The sequence below is a fragment of the Nilaparvata lugens genome, chromosome 10, assembly GCF_014356525.2.
Source record: "Nilaparvata lugens isolate BPH chromosome 10, ASM1435652v1, whole genome shotgun sequence".
NCBI classification, from domain to species: Eukaryota; Metazoa; Arthropoda; class Insecta; order Hemiptera; family Delphacidae; genus Nilaparvata; species Nilaparvata lugens.
The window spans coordinates 34,102,563-34,126,419 of record NC_052513.1 but is presented as its reverse complement, the minus strand read 5'-3'; the positions used below and the strand labels follow the sequence as shown (position 1 = coordinate 34,126,419).

The following is a 23,857-nucleotide window of genomic DNA, read 5'->3' as shown; positions in this document are numbered from 1 at the left end:
TTAAATTAGTCAAGTGTAAGACAGCATCTTTGGTGGATTTACCTTCTTGAAAACCATACTGGTTACTCGAAATGAAATTGTTTTTTCTAAGAAAGTCCATCAATCTAACTTTTATAATTTTTTCCATAATTTTTGATAAATTGGTTAATAAGCTAATAGGTCTATAGTTTTGAGGATTTGCAAGGTCCTTGGATTTAGGTATTGGTTTTAATAAAGCTACCTTGAATTTCTTTGGAAAATATCCTAGTAAAAAACACCTATTAAAAATGATTTCCAGAGGGAAACAATGAATTTTGAGATTTTTTTAAACATATTCCACTAATGTTATCCACACCCGGAGACGAGTTTGGTTTCAGCTCATGTATAAATTTATTTATTTCCGCAGTATCGGTTGGTTTTAGGAAGAAGCTATTCAAAGGTCTCCAGGAGGTAGACTCTGGGATTTCAATTCGATTATTCTGTATCAAATTATTAGCATAAGACTGGCCAACTGTTGCAAAGTGCTTATTTAATACATTAGTTTCTCATAGAATAACTAGGGTTGTACTCTTACATTTTCTTTTGTGTTGTAATGTATTGAGAAATCATAATGTTAATTGGAACGTTGCTATGAATTTACAATAAATATTTCAGTTATTGATCTGGCCTCATTGAATCAAGTTAATTATGTTATTTCCTGTATTCAATAAATAAACGAATACTTAACAGATGTCGTCAGAGAAAATGGAAGGTTCTTTTAAAAGAAACTTAGACAAAGAGATAAAAAAAAATTCGACGACACCAAAGAAGATGAAATGGTACTAGTGATTCTTTGAAAAACGTCAATAAGTCCTGTAGAGATCATGAAAAATAAATAATAATTGGATTTACTCGTAAATTTCAGTGCTCTATCTGTATCTGAGCTATTGACCAAAACAATTATCGCTGTGTCTTACACAAAAGTTCTGAACAAGCTGAAAAAAGTGTTATCGATGTTTATATTCAAATTTCCACGTCATACATATCGCTAGTGGATAATATATTCATCTCAGAGACGGTACTGATTCACCCTACGATTAAATTGATAGTACAGGTTAAATTAATAAAATCATATCAAATCAACCTTTGAAACGTGAACATTATTGAATAAAACTAGTGATGAATACATCGAAAAGTTAAATATTTTTAGTATTACGTGTTGGAAAGGTTGAGGCAACTTTTAAAATTCATCTTTCTAACATTTTGTCTTATTGACGTTTGAACATCAAAGATAAAAATAATTATTATAATCTCCATTATTATTAGATGATGCAAGTGGATGATTATGAGACATAAATGGATCCTATCACTACCTCTGTAAAAGAAGCCGTAGTGCATTCGTGTGACGTCAGCACAGGTAGGGCTCCTACACCATTAAAAACACTAGCTGATATAGATCAGCTGAAATCTACGAATTTTTATTGGTGTAGGAGCCCTACTGTGCTGACGTAACACGAATGCACTACGACTTTGTTTACGGAGTGACCCGACCACTACAGTTTCAGTTGAAATCCGAACCATAGTGTAGTATTTACATACACAATAAAAAGTCAATAATGCTTCAGGCAACAAGCTTAGACTCGTTCACGTCACGAAGTCCTGCCTCAATTAAATAACGCACAATTATCCAACAATTTATTTTATAACTGACATAAAATTAAATTCCAACCTAAATAGCTGCACTAATCTCGTAATAGCATCACGAAGGTGTTACAGTATCACACGTAAAGTGAACTTTTATAATCTTCCAGTTGAATACAAACAGTGTTTACCTACATTTCTAGGTAGGCTACTGTTTATAAAGGCAGTAATGCATGCAATTGCATGTTTATAGAGGTAAACAGACCGTGTTACCTAGTTTTTAAAGCACGCAAACTGTGTTTATTCAAGATGAGAGTGTGAAGATGAATAGTATATCTGTACAAGATTATTTGTTGTCAAATGGAATTGTGAAAAATGTGTTAGTACCAAGATGAATGGAGTATCAAACAAAATTATTTTTCATCCAATAGAATATGTGAGCAAATTTTTCGCTATTCATTAAAATTAACAATTTAATAAATCACAATAAACATGGTATTTTGATGAAAGATCTTTTCAATTGATACGGATATCTACCAAATCTATTATTTAAATGTATTATTTTTCCCCCATTATTCGATCTTCAATTCAATTCGAAGACTGATAGGGTTAGGAATAGGAATAGGAATAGGCATCAGTTTATACAAATAGGCAAATTGTTTAATACTACAGTAGTTACATTCTTTTCTTTCGATGAACATGGAATAACTTCTTAATCAGAAATTATAATTGTGAATCAAAGATCCATCAATATCCTGTATTAAATCTAAAACTCAAAATAAGACTAAGGACAAGAAAGATGAATCAGCTGTGAAAAATGTCAAATCATGTGTCAATTAGTCAAGTTGATTTCAGGTTCAGTCTTCAAATTCCCGAAAAACGTTCAATTATTTCTCTTTATCTATCCCTCTCGTTTTACAGATTATTCCAATTCAACCAGAAAGAGAGCAGCGATTTCGTCGTTGACACAACAGCCAATAGGATTTGAGTACGGAAGAATCACAACCAATCATAAGCTAACTAATAGGAAAGTAGACATTTCGTTGCCATGATGACAGCCAATAGGATTCGAGTAAGAGAAAATTCAACCAATCACAAGCTAACTAATGAAGCAATGATTAAGGAGAAAATGTGTTGTCATGACAAAAGCCAATGACAGTCAAGTTAGAGTTTATCCTTCTTATTCGCCATCTAATTGTTCATCTAATTCAAAACTCCTCTCATCTTTCTTCATAGAACCCATTTTTCCTATTTTTCTCAAACAAATCTATCCATTGTTATCAATTCGGATCTTAATATTTCTAAATTAAAAATCAATTGTTTCAAGTGTTTGTGTTTTGTTTCAATGTGGAAATTAGTGAAGAATTGAAAAGTCGCACATAACCTTTATTTGGACAATTTATTTTATGAAATTGGGATGAAGAGAAGTTTTGGACTGTAGTCTGTTTCTTTGTCTTCAAGTTGATTGTAAATGATAAATAAATAAATCGGAGAGAAGTAACAAAGTTGAAACATCTCTCTTTACCAATTTTGGTTGATACGTAATGAAACGTAGTTTGCATAGCCATTATCTTCAAATGGTTCACTCTGGAATAGATATATGTACAAATAAATAGATGAAATGAATAATGGAAATAAATAAATACCAATATCCAGTTCAGGATACTGCTAGATATAAAATCTAGAAAGAACCCATATTTCCACATAATCCACAAATCCACTCAATTTCGAGAGTAGATAAGAACATAATAATGTGAAAATAGTAATAATGAATAGGAAACAAAATAGACAATAAATATGAAATTTGAAACAAATCATCAGCCTCCAGCTCAACCCTGACATGAAGATATTGAACTCTGACTCTGTCTAATAACACATCTCCAGACTTTATATTCATCAAAAATAATATTCCTATGTCAATCTCAAAATAACATCCCATCATTCACAAAAATTACTCTCAGCCCAATGCGAGATGCAATAACGTTAATTTAGGGGCCTCTTCTGATCATAATACATCTCCAACAATAACCTACTATTGTAAAAATTCTTACTGCACAATTATACTGTTCACTGATCACGACTGTAAGAGTAATTGAAATCAGACAATACTTATCCATTATTTCCAAGTATTTTTTTCAAAAAATTACAAAAGATAATTATCGAAAACGGCCTTCCCTATGACGTGTTATACCGACCTTTCTATTGGTGCATTTTATTTCAAGAATTCACAGACACCCGTGCAGAATATTAACTGTCATATTGAGAAGATTTCTGATACCAATGTGATAATCATGGCCAATTGAATCCTCACGAATTGTGAAGAAGAAGAATAATTGGAAAATGAATTATTTTATAGTTTCGACCTTGGGCTGTCTCATCTTCTTTTGAGCGGCTTGGGTATCATTGCGTTGCATAACCTTCATATTCTTTCCTGAAGGATCTTCTAATTGCATTATTTAATCTTTCCACGGTTGTTAATAATTGAACTGACTAAAAATCTGGTGTGGCGCATTCACACAACTTTCCATGCCGTTATGAAAATTGATCGCTTACACTAGTGTTCATGCGCATTTCAAGTCTTCTATTCAAAGGTCTGAGTCAGCTGACGACAGGACTATAACGCTGGAGACACACGAGGTCTGCTATCTCTTCATAGTGAATGATTTAATAGAATCAACAGTTGACAACAGTTTGCAATTGAATAATCACATTTTCTCAAATTTCAAGCTTATTTTCAATTTTAGGTGAAAATGTTACTAAACATTAATTGTAGAGATTTCCATGCTCAATCTTTTTTATCAAATTATTTGTTTAAATTGTATCTGTGGCCTGATAATTGGGAATCTAAAATCAAACTTTGCATAGATTCGGCGGAGCTCCTGAAATTTTTACAGATATGAGACTTGTGGCAGTTGATAGAACTTATCGATGACTATTCTATGTATAAGTTTGATCAAAATCGTTGGAGCCGATTTTGAGAAAATCGCGAAAAAACCCTGTTTTAACAACATTTTCGCCATTTTAGCCGCAATCTTGAATTGAATTTGATCGAAATTGATCGTGTCGGATCCTTATATTGTAAGGACCTTAAGTTCCAAATTCCAAGTCATTCCGTTAATTGGGAGATGAGATATAGTGTACACATACACTCATACACACACATACACACCAATACCCAAAAATCACTTTTTTGGACTCAGGGGACCTTGAAACGTATAGACATTTAGTAATTGGGGTACCTTAATTTTTTTCGGAAAGCAATACTTTCTTTACCCATGGTAATAGGGCAAGGAAAGTAAAAATTATTTCAGTCATACAGTCAATACTCCCTGACTTATGTAGAGCAACTAAGGAATCAATTAAGCCTACGTTACGATATGATTTTTAATCTATTATGTAGCCTATAATCCGTAATCATAATATGGATATTATTTCATTGAGCATGTCATTGAGCATTTTATTATATATTCGGATACATACAACAACTAAGAATAATTCTATTCCATTCTATGGTTTTTCTAATAATATAGTCAAACCATGGATCACTTATTATTATATGTCACTTCTAGATCTAATTCTAGTATTTAGGGGATCGTCTTGATCCCACACCACATTCTATTATATCCTTTGAAATTCATGGAGGAAAGTTTTTCTTGCCATAATAAAATTACATCGGTCAAAGCATCAAATGATTCTTTCACCCCTGAAAGATGGAAGCTGATTAACGCTGGGTCAATAATTAAAAAGGATTAATAATAGATGGAAAATTGATCTTTAAATGAACTGGAGTCGAGCAAATAAGTTATGAATACTACAATAGTTCTTATGAACACAGCAGGTCGTGATGAATTGAGAATTCTAGACTTGGAAGTTGAAAGAATGCAAAGAAGAAATCAAAATTGGAAGTTCAAAGATGAGTTTCGCTGGATTATAGGATTTATGATGAATCGTTATGAAGAGACTATTTGAGAAAATGAATGAAAAATCGTCATGAATAAATAATGGACACTTGAAAATATTTTAAAATAATTTTGAAGACTGAAACTTACCTCAAATAAGGCAATCAGCACCATGGTAAGCGTAGAGAAGACAAGTAGGGGCGCAACCCACATGTCACGCCTGAGGTAGCCAACGTTGGCTAGCGGAGCTATGGTGACCCGTCCAGCCGGGGGGCCCGAAACTCCCCCTGGGGGGTGCATCATATGCCCCCCTGTGCCCCCATCACTCGGCGGGGGTAACAGGAAGAACTCAGTGGTCAGGTCCAGTCGACTCCCATTCAGGGCCACATTGAACAGGTTCATCACTCACTCTGCTGACCTGACGTGACGTGACGTAACGCTACGTGACGCCTGGTTCAGGTTCACTCACTCACTCGCACACACACGCACACGCACCACTAGTGTCATCTCAGCTCGTCCATTGTGCAGGTGTGTATCTGTAACAAACAAAATAAAAAAATTTAGATTGAAATTTTGAAAAGATTGAAAATCAAAAATTAAATTTATTACACATCCATTATTAAACAGAGTGTTTCAGAACTCTCTACCCATATTCTAGGGCATTGTTCCTGGGTATGAAGCATATCCAAATATCATTTCCAAATTGTCCGGTCTACAAAAAATTATGACAATTCTTCAAATTCATATAGCAAAATGACGGTCATTTAAAAATAATGATGGCTGTATTAGGGACTATGAACTTTCAGATAGTTTAAAAATTTTATTTAGATATCATGGTTCTTACCCAGGATAAATGCCTTAGAATATTGGTATAGGGAATTCTAGAACGTTCTGTATATATGGGAAGATTATTACATACATAACTCCAATGCGTTCAATTGGGCTGTACAATATTACATATTCTAATCTTAATACAGTCCCTTTAAAAAATGAATAGAATAAAAATTGAATGGATAGAATAGAATAGTTTATTGAAGTTGAAGTAGCGCGAAATATTTAACCAATGCTGTTAAAATGGGGAAAATTATTGAATGAAAACTTTTGAGATGCATTCATTGTTTCACTTGAAAAATATATTTACGAGATAAAGGTCTCCATATCATACTAATTTAGATTGAAATGACTGCATTTTCATAATGGGTGACTCCATTCAGTTTCGACATAGAGAAAAAATAGCGTAAGTAGATATCCCATGGTATAGGGCGTTTATGTCGCAACTTTTACTGTTATCTCAAGCCGATAATCCAGGTATTTCTTTACTGTGAAGCTATGTAACGCTGGTAGTCTCTCATATTGTGCCATTCGTACACTCTTACCCGGTCAAAACAGTAAGAATCGATAATAATCGTCAGTAATCGGCTTGAGATAACAGTAAAAGTTGCGACATAAACGCCCTATACCATGGGATATCTACTCATGCTATTTTTCTCTATGGTTTTGATGAGTGATAACATTACCAGATTTACAAAGTAGGTTATTTGGAAAAATTAGGAAGAACAGATGTGTTTCAAGTTTGATACTTTGTCCCGATTGTTGGATAATAACATATTGTTACTGTATTCAGTAAATAATAACAATTCAAGTCAAGGACTATTACGAAATAATTTATATCAAGACCTTATTTGTAATACTAGGGCGAATCTTGTCTCCGCCAATGTCACAAAAGATTTGCATTTATTGGGCAACAGCTAATGGCCAATAGAGTAGGACTTCATTCACACTAAATATTCTGATCCTCAATCTTTGATTTCCAAGTTCACTAGTGATTGAAAATGGTGCAACAATCAATACTAGTATCTCAAATTGTTTTAATAAACCAATGGTTTTGGAATTATCAAGACGCTGTCATTTAATATGCAAATTTACTATAGTGAGGTCCACGTTATAATGGCAGTGTAGAAAGATAGGAGAAAAGGGTGGCCAGATTTCAGCCTTGCCACCAAAACAGCTGATACTGGTATATCTGATGAATTTAACTGTTCATTATTGTTGAAAATAGTTAATCATATTTTATTTGTCAAGAAAATATATTTTTTAAATATGTAATAATAAATTTTTATGGTTGAGATAAAATATTTTGTCAATTAGTTGAATTTCTTCTACATTGTTGATAAACGATTTGGCAACATCGCAATGCGTGAAAGAGATAGCGCCATCTGCTTTGTTAAACAATAGACAAGTATAGCAACACCATTGCAAATTACACACTGCCATTATAACGTGGACCTCACTATACAACATCACCTTCGCAAAAAACACAGGAAATATTGATATGCGTACAGATTGAAGCGATATGAACACACGCATTTCGCTTTTCATCAGCTGATTATATTTTGTACAGAGACAGTGAGATACAGATAATACTAAACTAAGCATAGCATCACAGCTGATGAAAAGTGAAATGTGAGTTAACGCTCAAGTCTGTAAGCAGCTTAAGAAAAAATATTACCCATCATTATTATCAAGTAAGAGAATTGTGGATCTGTAATTATTGCAGAAATGTACAATACAATCAATGACTATGACTGTAACTAAAATCTAGAGCTACACAGTAGACCTAACAGCTCTATAGTGTTATGCTATGCTATAAGAGCCCTATGCTACGCTGCACTGTATGTAAACTGCATGCCTATAGCCAGAGGTGGAGGAAGCTGAGTACTTTGTACTTTGTACTTGAGTCTCAGCTGCAGGCATTAAAATTATGATTTCTTGGAAGACTTTCGCTGTTAACTCGCTCTGCATAAGAACAAGCAATCGTTCATGGTCGGACAAAGAGAGAAATAAAACCGATAAAAAGAAAAGGAAAGGGACGGAAGGAGAACAAAACGTGTAGAGAAAGACAGAGTGAGGAGATGATGTAGAAGAAGGAAAAGAAGAAAGATAGGAAGAAGAAGAATGAGCAGAAGGCAGGCTGATAAGTAAAGGATGAGAGCGGAAAGGAAGGCTTGAGGGATGAAGAAGGTGATGAAGAAGAGATAGACGAATACTGGATGGAAGAAGATGAGAGAGGAATGGAAGGAGAGGAGCAGAAAATAAAGAAGAGAAAAAGAAGAAAAAAGAAGAAGGAAAGATTGGAAATGGAGAAAGAAGAGAAAAATGACAAACAAAGAAGGAGGATAATGGCAAAAGAAAAAGATGAGAGCCTATTAGAAAGTAGGACAAGGATTTCGGAAAAGAGTGGAAAAAAGAGAGAAGAAGAGGAAAGGTGAGAAAAAAAAGTAAAAGGAGAAAATAAGGAGATTGAGAGAAGGGAAGAAGAAGAAGAAGTAGAAGAAGAAGAAAAAGAAGAAGATGATGAAGAGAAGAAGAAGAAGAAGAAGAAGAAGAAAAAGAAAAAGAAGAAGGCAAGAAAATAAGACGAAGAAAAAGAAGAAGAAGAAGAAGAAGAAAGAAGAAGAAGAAGAAAGAAGAAGAAGAGAAGAAGAAGAAGAAGAAGAGAAGAAGAAGAAGAAGAAGAAGAAGAAGATGATGAAGAAGAAGAAGAAGAAGAAGAAGAGAAAAAGAAGAAGAAGAAGAAGAAGAAGAAGAAGAAGAAGAAGAAGAAGAAGAAAAGAAGAAGAAGAAGAAAAGAAGAAGAAAAAGAAGAAGAAGAAGAAGAAAGAAGAAGAAGAAGAAGAAGAAGAAGAAGATGATCAAAGAGACGGATGATAAAGTACAAGCAAAAATAAAAGGCGATAAAAGAAGAAGAAGACTATTCCGCATGAGGTTAGTGAGTGCATTATGCAAGCAGGCAAACTGCATAAAAGGCGTGTAAAAAGGATCGGAAGAAGAAGAGGAACAAAACAAAGAAGACGAAGAACACACCAAAGAAGAGAAACAGAAAGCACGCCCTGGCTTGATTTTGTTCAGTCAGAGTTTCATAGTGGTCAGTCTCAGAATTGGCATGGTGTGCTAAACTGAGTATGCAAACGCATGCCCCATGAAGCTTGATGATGTCTCACGTCTGCAGTCTGTACCACTGTTCTGCGTGCAGTATGCAGACGTTACAGCATAATCATGCCCCAAACTCAATACCACAGTCATGACCGTGAACAGTTGCCTGGTTACTTTTTAAAGGATCCTATAATTTCGGGTCAATATTTCAAACGATGGCATGAGAGGTGTTTCAAGTCTGGTTACTTGTTTGAAAGTTTTTCCAATTATTTCAAATCATAACCTATTTTTTAGGACAATTTCATTATTTATCAAAATTTGGGAACAGAATAGTTTTGGGCTATGCCTGATGTTCTATCCCAATCATATTCATATTATGATTTGTAATTATATCAACGAATAAATAAATAAAATATTTCAAACATTGGTATCAGAGGTGTTTCATGGTCCTGTTACTTGTTTGAACAATTTTCCATTTTGAAATTTTCTATTTGACCTGTTTAGACGTGACTTGATAGTGAGCCTGCTAGATGATTTGATATCCTATTTGTTATAATGTTCACATTGGGACGAAGCTAGCACGTTTGAACATTATGAGATTATCATAACATCAACAGACTCACGTCCCATCATGTCTCGTTGCGTGGCGTCTCAATTTGAGACAAGCATTATAAGGTAATATAAAATAAAGATTTAGGAGTCACAATGCAGCAACGTATCCAATTTTCTATTTTAATCTGATTTTTCAGTATTGATGTATTTTTCCTAACAGCAGCTGGAGCCAGAATTGTGAAGAAAAGAATAATATTAATTAATGTAAATGTGCAAATCAGTGGAGAACGGTATTCATCTAATTAGTTTCATTGATGGTTTCAGGCAATGGATTGATGAATGAATAACTTTATTAATTACGGATTGGAGACCTGTGAAGAACTCATGATTGGAAACACCATATAGAATAGTTACCATAAGTTAATAGTTAACAGCAAGCAGTTAGTTAACATAAAATAGTTTCAGTTTTGTCCCTGTCAATAGTTGCTCCTCAGTCTAGAACCTTCTCAAACACTGGTTATGGTTCACAGTCGTGATCTTAGAGTTGAAATTGAAATTGAAATTATCTTTATTCTTCTTCTTAGAAAGTACAAACAATATACATATACAAAACTTGTCTACAAAAGTTTTGACAAAACAAAGTTTCCTCACATGGGCAAAGCCTGTGTGCGAAGAAAAAGACAGTGCAATCTGTTATTCTACTGTTCATATCACAGTATCGTTAGATTTTCAAAGCAGTGTCAGAATTTCACGGAAATAAGAAAAAGTGATAAATCATAATCAAAACAGCAATTCTTCCGTTTCCTTTTCCTTTTTCTCACTTCACCAACTACACGTACTTCCTTCCTTCTCCATTATCAATTATCAATTACTAGACTTTGTACCCCGCACAATGAATTGTGTATAATTCGATGATCAATATGAATAATCAAAATCAGTGAGAATGAAGTCAGATCAGCAGTATTCAGCAGTAATCAGTCATCAGCAATCAGCAGTAATCACTAATCACGGTCAAAGGGCAAGCACGCGGTCTGAGTCACCAACGCGCATGCGCGCTCACGTCCCTTCACTTTCTGCGCTCTGGTTGCCAAGTAAGCAAGTTCACGCTTTCTTTGACATTGCCGTCATTATCATCATCATCATCTCGCTGTCAGTCATCATCATGACCGTCAGCATTACAATAAACTGTAGTCATTATCATCATCGGCATCATCAAGTCAGACTTTATCAAAATCGCCATCATTACAATAAACATCAGTCATAATCATCATAATCTCCTCTGTCCACTGGCAGTCATTATCATCATCATCATCATCATCATCATCATCATCATCATCATCATCATCATCATCATCTAGCTGTCAGTCATCATCATGACCGTCAGCATTACAATAAACTGTAGTCATCATCATCATCATCATCATCATCATCATCATTGTCATCATCATCATCAAGTCAGACTTTATCAAAATCGCCATCATTACAATAAACGTCAGTCATAATCATAATAATCTCCTCTGTCCACTGGTAGTCATTATCATCATCATCATCATCATCATCATCACCATCATCATAGTCATCATGACAACAATCGTCAGTCATTATTGTGACTGTTCATCACCGAGCGTCAGTCATGATAACACAAAAATGTAGTCAAATAATATCAGGAATGTATTTGGAGAAAAACACAAACATTTCACTAAACACTATGGCCCCGTTGCACAAAAGCCGGTTGAATTTTAATCGTAATTAATTTCACGATAACTAATCAGAAAAGGCGTTTTCGAAGAGAAGGCTTCTCTGATTGGTTCTAGAGAAATTAATCACGATCAAAATTTATCCGGCTTTTGTGCAATCGGTACTTTGGGCTTAGTTTGGTGGGCTAATTCAGAGTTTCAGAGCTTTTTACCTTCAAGGTTTATTGAACAATAATTAATTACATTGTTTGTTTACAAGTTTCAAAAATTGAAAGATTAACTTGAGATTCGAAATTATTGAAGTGCATCTAATAAATTTAACCACGGTCAAGTGACAGTTTCTAATTAATTTGATCCAAATCCTATGAACCAGTTCATCATAGTATATTGCATGTGCATTCAAGAGGTACAATGATTTTGATTGAAGAGTTGTGGATGTGTGGACAATATTAGAAATTAAATACGGAAGTAGTTCTGAATTATTCAAGAATAAGTAGTAACAAATAGAAATACAAATTGGAAGTTGCGTTTGTTCAAATGCTAATGAATGAATTATTATTAAACGAAAATCCCAAATACAGTGAATCACCCCGTAGACTTCTGCTACTGCAAATTTCAACAACAGAGTAAACAGCTACAGGGAAATTCTATATTGATAGGGTAAACAGCTAGATGGAAATTCTATATTGACATCTAGCTGTTTACCCTTTTGTCAAAATTTCAGTAGCTGAAGTCTACGGGGTGATTTACAGCATTTAATTCGGATTTTCGTTTAATAATAATATATGAGTGGTAAGATAGAAAAGTGGTCAGAGTAGTAGTAAAATAAAGTGAAGAAATTGAAGAGAAAAGAGAAAAGTTGTTGAGTAAACTAAACCACAGAATTAATAATAGCATAAGAAGTTAGCATATAGAAGTTTTCTCTGACTAAACAGATCTGATCCAACTGTCTTGAACTAACAGATCAACTAAACTAACTACCAAAATGTAATCAACTGCCTGCCCAATTTGAAAGGTAAACACTAGAAATCACATAGAATTGATGTTGTTAATGCACGATTCGACTGCAATTGCCAGCCAACACTGACCGTTTTGTACTAACCTTGTTTCCAATTCCTTCTGAATAGCAGCAACTCTGACTTGAATTACTTTCATTCCATTGTTGTAAGTTAAGTATCGCGGTCTACAATTGCTCTATATACAGTATGGGTTGTTACTCACTCTATCACTCTCTCTAACACTCTCCTTCTTGATAGTTCTTCTCTGTCTGATTCACTCTCACTGGTTCACTTTGTCTCTGTTTCTCCTTCTTCTTCTTCTTCTTCTGCACAGATTCTTCCACTCTCACTCTTAAACTCTCTCGATATCTATTAAATTCCTCTACTTCTTCCAATAATCTTCCATTTTTGCATAAAACCATGATGTTAAATTGATGGACTTCATGAAAAATGCAAATCTTACATTTTACCTAATCATACTATCCTCTCCTATTTTCACATCCTCATTCTTCTAATCTCATCCATCATTCCATTTCCTACTTTTCTACTTCCTCGATGACTTCAGTGGAATTCTCATTCCTTAATTCCCATCTCCTTGCTCGCTACCTTCATTTTTTATATTCCTCTTACCCTCCTTCTTCCTCTTCTTCTTCTTCTTCTTCTTCTTCTTCTTCTTCTTCTTCTTCTTCTTCTTCTTCTTCTTCTTCTTCTGCTCCTTCTCGTTATCCTTCTCCTTCTTCATCCTAATTCTCCTAATCTCATCTTTCATTCTATTTCCCACTTCTCTATTTCCTCGATCACTTCATGATATTCTCATTCAACAAATTTTCTTCTCCTTCATCGCTACCATCATATTTTGTTATTTTCACCTATGTTATGATCTTCTTCTTCTTTTTCTATTTCTTCTCCTTTTTCTTTTTATTTTTCTTCTCCTTTTCCTTTTTTTCTCCTTTTTCTTTTTTTCTCCTTTTTCTCCTTTTTCTCCTTTTTCTTCTTCTTTTTTTCTTTTTCTATTTCTTCTCCTTTTTCTTTTTTTTTTCCTTTTTCTTTTTCTTCTCCTTTTTTCTGCTCCTTTTTCTTCTTCTTCTTCTTCCTCCTCTCCTTCCTCCGCTTCTTCCTCCACCACCTCCCCCTCCTCCTCCTCCTCCTCTCTTTCACCCTCATTCTGTCGCGTGTTCGTTGTCAATCACTGTACGTAAGCGTGAGTCTTTCACGTGATTACATCAGGCGCAGCAGTTGTTCTATTTCTAGATACTCTGAACCTGCTAACCTAGCAACATTACTCGATTTCCTACAATTCACTCCATCAACAATATACATTCCTTTAAGAAACAATTTGAAAATCACAATAATATTATTCTATAACAATTTCCTGACTGATTGAATCCTATTCTAACTACACATTTAAGAACCAACATATGAAGAATGAACATGATCATGTCATGTTTCATTCGAAACCACCTTATATTGAAAAGTACGTTATGCCAGTACACCAGCAAATAAGGATAGTGGGATATTAGGAAAATAGGAGAAGGAGTAGGAAATACGAGTAGGTCTATAATAATTGTTTTCAGCTTATGTACACTTCATCCACTTTTCCGTTGTACTAAAATGATCTCAATCTACCGATTTTTCTGTCACCTCACTTTCTATTATGCATCTACAACACAGAAAGTTATTCGAAGTTTTTATTATTGTCACTGTAACTTATAATTTTGATGGGATGTTTGAGAGCTCTTGAATTCGCAGTTATGGATTAGATGTCTGTTTTATTTTCAAATTCATTAAGACTCTTTCAATTTGAAAATGGTTTTGTAACCTCCATCTAGACCGTTCTTCCAATATCCATTTCCAACTTTTGTTTTTGAGATGGAAATAGATTGGATTATTTGTTCAAATGCAAATTAATGAATAATAAGATTGAAGTCGACGGTTTGGCATTTCTCGTAATGTTTAAATGTTTGAATGTTCAAATGTTTATATGTTGCGCATTTACGGCGAAACGCGGTAATAGATTTTCATGGAATTTGACAGGTATGTTCCTTTTTTTATTGCGCGTCGACGTATATACAAGGTTTTTGGAAATTTTGAATTTCTAGGATAATATAAAAGGAAAAAGGAGCCTCCTTCATACGCCAATACTAGAGTAAAAATCAGACTATAGAATTATTCATCATAAATCAGCTGACAAGTGATTACACAGATGTGTGGAGAAGCCAGTCTATTGCTGTATATCCATAAGGTCTACAGTTTCAATCAGGTACTTGTGGATGAGAATACTGCGTGAGGTTTACTGTTCACAGAACTACTAGTTATTTTTTGTTTTTGAAATTGTTGTAATCAAGAAGAAGAGTAGTTCATTTACTATGAATAGAAACTAAATCCCAATTAAAATCTTGACAAACTGGAAACTTGACCTACTGAAATCTTGAGAAATTCAAAATAGGTCATTATAGTTCAGACGTGATGATGCATCATTCTTGAATACCCTATCCCGTACGTGTATAAGCTAGTTCTTCCCTTAATTATTATAAATAGATAAAGATTATACTGTATTTTTCTCATTTTTTCCTATTGGGCTGACTTGACTTGTTAATCCGTCGGCCTACATCAAATCATGAATATTGAAGATAATAACAAGGGATAATCAACAAAATTCAAACAAAGAAATTAATAACCCAACCACAAAACCTAAATTTATGATTATCATTAACTGCAGTAAGGAAGCCTAGTATAGTACCTATAAATAATTATTCCCTTCAAGGTACCTCAGGCACCTTTTCAATCTATTCATAGATATTTTTCTTCATACTGTTCCACTATTCCATAAATAAATACTGTACCCCATATATTCTACATCACCTTACTTTACATTATTCTCTGTTCTACATAAATTGAAAGCACACCGCAAGCCTTGTAATAGAATATTGACATGTTCCAATCGCTCTATTAATACAGCAAACGAACAAAAATTGAATAATAAATTCTAATGTAATCTAATAAATTCTAGTGTAAAATCTAGTGGAATACATGACTACTGGCGCCGTTGTGAGTAGATAAGTGAATTCATATCACTTACATTGTAGGTTATGTGTGGGCGATATGTTGAATACATTATCGGCAGACTGATTGAAAATAAATTCGATTTCTAGTAAGCATGCGTAAGATGCGGCCTTGAATGCTGAAACTTATGTCAATTATTTATTATACCCTATCAGGCGATATCGGATACCTTGGTGAGCCGTTTGATACGGCAATAAAAACACATCGTGGAATAAAATACCGTATACGCTAGTATATAATACATACTATTATCTATGTAAATACAAAGAAATAATAGTTATATTTACTTTACAGCCCACACGTGTTCAAATAAATGGTACTTGTTTTGAAAAAATATAACTTTCCGTTTTTATTGGATCTGGAGATCAGTGTGTTAATAAATGCATGTAGGTCACACTATCTAGTACCTAGGCCTGGAGAATGCTTCGGGCTAGGCATCTACAAGTTTACTAGAATGGAGCTATTCTGGGATAGAAATATCTAGAATATCAATTCCTTCTTTATTAATCTATGTTCGGAAATATTCTGTTGAATGAAAGATAAGTTATATCTACATCAATCCAGTACAAAATTCTGGAGGTAATTGTGATTGTAAATTCTGATTGTAATTGTTTTCATGATAACCCTTTTAAAGTTTGAGGTTGGAGTTTATTCACCTTTGATATTTGAATATTATTCCGCTTTGAGATATATTTTATATTGAATAATAATACATCCAAATTTAATTGAATTGGGGTTATATCATATATGAAGTATGTATTGAGTTAAGTTGCTGCTTGTGTGTGGAAGATCTCAATTACTGCATTGGGGATGAAGCTGTGTTAATTTGAAAACTGTTCAGTCAGTTGAAGGCAATAATTAGATCATCATGATTTGTGCTTGTAAGTCACTTGTTTTTATTGAAACATCCAAAAAGATCTCGCTGATGATGAAAGCCACACTGTCATAATAATAATAATAACACTTGAATTTATTTTAGGGTTCCTCCCTCCCCTTTCCACCAGCTGTGGGCGAGTCAAGTCTCAGCCAAAGACCTTAAAGATGCATAGACTCACATGCAGCGCTAGTGTCGTACTTGGAATTGAAATCCGCCATTGAGGAGGCAACCCATAAGATTATTACATACCAATGCCACCAATGCCTTTGTGATCTATAGTATCACAAATAAATAATATATAATATCTCGTGCTAAAATACCCCAATGGCGGCCTTCAATTTCAAGTAAGAGCTATCATTAGGAAGGCATAGGAATTGTGGGTCTATATCTCTTTAAGGTCTTTGGTCTCAGCTTACAACCCCTCCTCCTATTTCTCTCCGCCAATCATAGCTGGAACAAACACGAGCTTCCGTTCACCCAATCAGTGACGAGCTTATTCTCTCAGGAAATAATTCCCATAGCGTCTGACACTGAACTGCAACTAAATGTTAAATTTCAAACAATCATATTTAATTTTCATGATTAGAATTCCGATGTTATTCTCTTGTTTATATCGGTAGTTCTTCTTCACTTTTCAAGTTATTACACATAACCCTTTTTAATCATTTTTTCTTATTTCAGTTCACTACGGATAAATTAAACTAAATTTCAGTTTTCACATCTCAATTGAAGTTATTCATTTCTTTCAAGTCTCTCACCCTTTGATTGTAATTGTTTTCATGATAACCCTTTTAAAGTTTGAGGTTCGAGTTTATTCACCTTTGAGATTTGAATATTATTCCGCTTTGAGAGATATTTTATATTGAAAAATAATTCATGTCTGATGTCCATGTGTAGGGGATAATCACTTTAATGATTCATGATGATGTTTAAGTATCTGATTATAACAATGGAAAAAATTAAATTGTTTTAAAGAGTTATAACCGCTGTATTCGATGCTGATTCTACTCATATGCCAATAAAATTAAGATACAACAGACAATGAATCTTCTCATATTTTATAACCACTGCAATTTACCTTCATAACCTCTCAAATAGTTTGTCGAGAGAGTATGAATATTAATTTCAATTGAGGTGTCATTTGAATGGTTTTTCATTCTCTATTTTTGTATTATTTGAATATTATGTTTATGTTGTCCTATTTTTTTCAATTCTATTGAGAATTTTCATGAATTTCCTCAAAAGCCTTTTTCAATTATAAGGTATTTTTTAGCAGTATTCAAGCTTTTGTAGATAATTTTCAATAATAATATTATAATGAAGTTGTGTTTCTTTTCTGGTTCAAAATTTTGCAAAATTACTCAAAAATTTCCAATTTGTAGAGATTCGAGTGAAATATTTTTGTTTTTAATCAGTTTTTAAATATAAAAATTCAAAATTTTCAATTTAGTCATTAGTTTTGAAGTGGAAATTGGAATTTTTGAAGTGAAAGTGAAATCTTAACCTTATTCTTTTTGAAGACAGTTTTGGGCTATGCCTGTTGTCTTCTCCCAATCATATTATATTATTTATTATAATTATGATTTGTAATTGTCAATGAAATAAATAAATAAATAAATAATTTTGAACTATCAAGTAATTCAATTTCAAAATTGCAACTACCAACTTGGAACCTAAACCACACAGAATATCAAGCATTATTCCAACAGTTATCAAACCACTCCAGTTCACTTCATATAGGCCTAGACTCACCCACTATTCATAAAGACTGCATTACTTTGAACAATGTTATATATTATGAACATTGGGAGAACTTCTACAAAGGACTCTGAAGCTTACATAAGATTCTATCTTAGTTTTTCATATTACATTCATTGTAAGATTGTTACATTGATGTTGGTTGGCCACCAATAACACAATGATTATGATAGATCGACAATAGTACTGTATTTATATTCTATAATGTATTATGTATTGATATCAGTAATATCCGTACATGAATGCAGTTGTCATACAGGACCAATATTGCTGTAACTGCAGCATGCTTTATAGATAGGTGATAGATAATAATGCAACTTCAAAGAAATGATGAAAATGAAAGAGACAGTGTGAGAGAGAAAGAAGAGAGTGAGAGTGAGAGAGTGGAACAATAGAGAGAAACAGACAGTGAGAAGGGATAAAGTGAGGAGACGTGAGATCTAACGAGTTAGAAACAGAGATAGTGATAGTGAGAGTGAAAGATGTTAATTCAATATCAAACAGGAAAGAAATATTAATGAGAAGGAGAGTGACAAAGAAAGAAAGAAAGTGAGGTGATGAGAGAATGATACAGCAAAAGAGCATGAGAGTGATGGAGTGACAAAGAGAGAGTGACAGACAGAGAGAGAGAGCAAGTGGGATAGCTGAGAGAGAGAGTGATCTTAAGAACAATGTGGTCTGTTTCACAAGTCCTCCAGTAGTCGCGAGTTTCAAATAGTCTGGGTAATTGTTTAGATAAATTTCAACACGATGTGGATATTTCCGAACCTATGAGCCTACTTCTGAATACTTATTAAATTATTTTTTATAGGCTTCAATTGGGTTTCGTAATAATTGTGCTTTCAGCCGGTCAATTGATATTGAATTAGTTACACACAGTACGTGATGCATTGTGGGTTGACTTTGACAATCATTTGTTGGTTATTGGGGTGTTTGCTAATGTTCACAACACTTGCGATAACAATTTGATTGGAAATTTGTTGAATGAGTAGTCGTAAATAGCAGCTGATTGATTGATTGATTAGCTGCCTTTATTAAAAACCTAGGAGGGCGAAGTTTGGGCGCAGCTGAATGTGAGTCGGAACAAGCTATAGCCTAATCCTTGATTTTAAGAAGAAGAAGAATTTGTTGTATTATTAAAAAAAGTAAATTCGTATGGGTTTTGTTGGTGGGGAGTCCCTTGCGGGAAGGTCCCACCGCCTGAACATATAATTTAAGCCGTCAATGGGCCTTACGACTGTTGTATTATTAATTTACCGATACGACAAGACCACAGTCGTCTCATTGGCTAATTTTGATTCGTTGAAAATTCATTTCCTAAACTACGATTGGCTGACCTTTGAATTATGATATAGTTTCTCTGCTCTCTCATTGGCTATGTTGTGATTGGTCGAATTTCCCATTGCTGAACAACTATTAGCTGATTGTAAATGACAGTATCTCTACTTTCTCATTGGCTAGTTTGGGAGGCTATCAACTAAATTTGGTAACCATGCCAGTTCTCTTTGGATTGTAGCCATAAATTTCTGCAAGTAAACAAAAACCTCCCTTACTGTTTTTTAAATGTCAAATTCAAAATTCGAAATATATAGGACGTATAGATAATAGAATCTCAATCTAGAAATCCGCCTGACGTTCCACAAAACTTTATTTTATCCTCATCAATATATCCATCGAGATCTATCCACTTAAAATATTCTCCTCTATAACCTCGACTGTCCGTCACCAGCTTCTAAAAGCAAAAACTGATTTTGAAACAAAAGAATTATTTTTTTTTAACTGAAACTTTTAAATTTGAACTGAACAACACCTACCCCCTCTCTCACTCTGTCTGGTCGTGTGTTGATGGGAAAAATATTATTTTTGGAAGAGAGTCGAAAATTATTTGTTGAAACACCGACTATTTATTTGGTTACATTATAATATTATCCATATTCAAATTGCATCCAATCTTCATTGTGATTAATAATTTTTCATACTTTCAGTAATTCGTTGAATAATAATTAGCTATAGGCCTAGTGTCATTTATTGTAAATCAGTGTAAGTTACAAGCCAGAATATATTGTACCCTACATGAATACAGTCGAACTCTAACTAATCCATTTTTCATTTTTCCATTTTTAAATTGCATTCAATCTTCATTATGATTAATAATTTTTCATACCTTGAGGAATTCGTTTAATAACTATCTATAAGCCTAGTGTCATTTATTGTTAACCAGTGTATAAGCCAGAATACAGTATATTGTAACTTACATGAACAAAGAACTTCAACTCCAACTACTAAAATTCTCCCTCCCGACCCGAGTTTTCCATCTCTATTTACATTTTTAAATTTAATTCAATTTTCATTATGATTAATAATTTTTCATACCTTGAGGAATTCGTTTAATAATAAGCTATGAGCCTAGTGTCATTTATTATAGACTAGCCGTCAGGCTCGCTTCGCTTGCCATATCCGTCTAGCAAGGGGGCTCCCTCCGCCCCCTGGACCCCCGACTGGATCGTCTAAAAATGAGATCAGCGGGCTCGCTTCGCTCGCCTGCATTTTTCATTTCAGCATGCTTCATTCCATCAGAAAGTCAAAGTACTTCCTTGCTCGATTCAATCACCGATCAATTCCAATTATTTAGTGCAATTTGAACATTTTCTGTCTATTACTTGATGAAAGAACTGAGAAAACGCAAGAAAAAACGCTAATTTTGGGCGTATCTTTGACGTTATTTCAAATTCCTTCTAACACAACATTATTACACCCCAGCTGAGCTTCTGTAGTAAATTTGAAAATTTTTTGTTCATTTGTTCTCGATAGGGCTGCGAAAAACGCAGATTTTGGGTGTATCTTTGGATTTTTCTTCCAAATCCGTTCTTAGTGCGCCACTAAAGGGCAAACTGAATATACCTACCAAATTTGAACGTAGATTTGGTCCGGTGGATTTTTAGTTCTACGAGTGAGTGAGTGAGTCAGTCAGTGAGTGAGTGCCATTTCGCTTTTATATTATATAAATATAGATCAGTGTATGAGCCAGAATATATTGTAACTTACATAAATAAAGAACTCTAACTCTAACCACCAACGTCCTTCCCTCCCTCCCCCCCCCCAAGTTTTCCGTGTTCCCATCACCCATCAAACACAAGAGAAACATTTATAGTTTGTTCCAAGAAGCCTCTCAGCCATGATGACGCCTCGCAACAGAAATAAATTACAAATAGGATGCGAACAACAGGCTAGCCCTCCCTCCACCATGCATGCCAACCATAGGTAGTTGATAATTTAGTGCAAGTAGACTGACTGAGAGGCAGCAAGATGTTCGCTTCAAAACCACAGCAATAAATGACATTTTATTAGTTTGGAAGTTCGTTCAACCCCCGCTGGCCTACGCCTGAGATCGCTGTTATAATATTGTTACTATGATTATTCAGACGATAATTACTTTGTTGAAAAACCCTTACACCGACAATAGGTATACTGCCCATATATGGTAATTTCTTGTGGTTTGTAATAATATATTACTTGAATCGTGTTAACGTTCAACACGAATTACGTTCAACTGTTGGTCCCGGCGGAAGTATGACAGTCGTAAGGACAATTGACAGACAGCTCAAATTATGTTAGCTGAAAATTATTACAGCTCAAAATTTTGAGAAGTGAACAACTACAAGACTCAACCTATTTCGAACTATATGTAAAATATTATCTAAATTTGGGAGAGAAATAGCACAAGGTTACCTCATTTTTTCTCTCCCCATCATTCTGATGATTACTTATTGTTGACCGAGCGAAGTGAGGTCTAAGATTCAAGCCGACGGTTTGGCATTTCTCTTAATGTTTAATGTTTGAATGTTTGAATATTTGAATGTTTGAATGTTTGAATGTTTGAATGTTTGAATGTTTGAATGTTTGAATGGTTAAATGTTTAAATGTTTATACGTTTATATGTTGCGCATTTACGGCGAAACGCGGAAATAGATTTTTATGAAATTTGACAGGTATGTTCCTTTTTTAATTGCACGTCGACGTATATACAAGGTTTTTGGAACTTTTGCATTTCAAGGATAATATAAAAGGAAAAAGGAAAAGGATTCCAAAAACCTTGTATATACGTCGACGCGCAATTTAAAAAGGAACATACCTGTCAAATTTCATGAAAATCTTTTACCGCGTTTCGCCGTAAATGCCCAACATATAAACATTTAAACATTCAAACATTTAAACAATGCCAAAACCGTCGACTTGAATCATAGACCTCGCTTCACTAGGTCAATAATAGCACAAGGTTACCTTATTTTTCCTCTCCCTATCATTTCGATAATATACTTATTGTATAAATACATAAAAATGAATAAATATTACACAAAAAGTGGTTTTGTGTAATTCAGAGAGTTTATCTGATTGTTTGAATAATAAAACTAGAAATACAAAACTGAAACATTGGAGGACATCAGGTAATTAGGTAGTAATTAGGTAGTAATTAAGTAATTAGGTAGTAATACACTTCTAAAATGTATCCCACAATCACCATAAGAATCTGAGAATTATCACACATTTCTACCAACGTTTTACACAAACGATACCATTCAACAAAGTGTGTTTTGCCACCTTCAACTCAACTTTTTCGAAGTTCAAATTCACATCTTTTAAGGTGTGAACAGAACGAGTGGGTCGCGGTTCAGCTTTCGATTTCGATGGATGCCACCAATCAGCTAGTAATGGAGAAGAAATGTGACTGACATCCTGCTGGAACTCTATTGTGATTTAACTAACCATTCTGTTCACACCCATGCTCAACAATGTGTTTGTAGGTGCGTACAGACTTATGCGCCACGAACACGCGGATTTTGTGCATTTGTACAGAAACAATACGATACAGATATAATAAGCATCAGCTAATGGGAAGTGAAATGCGCGTGTTCGTGGCGCATAAGTCTGTACACACCATTATTTAATTATTTATTCGATACAAACATAGACATATAATACACATAGTGCAGTTTGCACAGTGCCAGTTTAAACTAAATTTCATCTTAAACTAGATTAAATCTATATCAGCTGATTGAATTCAGTTTAAGCTTTCACTGTGCAAACGGCTCATAGACGATAGAAATCTTTACATGAAGGTCGATCGCTAGCACAACCTAAACTAAAAGGTAAACATCGATGACAAGTTTTTACTACTCAAATTCTCAACAACCTCTACTGATTAAAAGTACAAACTCATCCCTTGAACAAAGAAACAAAGAAGTTAACTGGCTTCAAGTTTTGAAAATCACGGTGACTGACTGACAATATTTTCAGAATTAAGGCTGTGCAAAGGCTAAAAATAAACTTTCTACTGGTGATGTTTTTCAAAGTTTTTCGATTTGTATATCATCAAGATGCCAAGATATGAACAAGGATGTATATTTATGCTTCATTGATTATGAGAAGGCTTTTGACCGAGTACAGCACACCAAAATGCTGGAGATCTTAAAAGCAGATGGG

General features: G+C 34.1%; 1 protein-coding gene across 1 annotated transcript in view; it reads right to left on the bottom strand.

Annotated features, from left to right (window-relative positions):
• LOC111044027 overlaps positions 1-23,857 on the bottom strand; it is a 184,013-nt gene that overhangs the window by 44,483 nt on the left and 115,673 nt on the right. The window contains 1 exon segment of the mRNA XM_039436711.1: positions 5,649-6,034. Coding sequence (XP_039292645.1) covers positions 5,649-5,900 — 252 coding nt within the window. The 5' untranslated portion in view covers positions 5,901-6,034.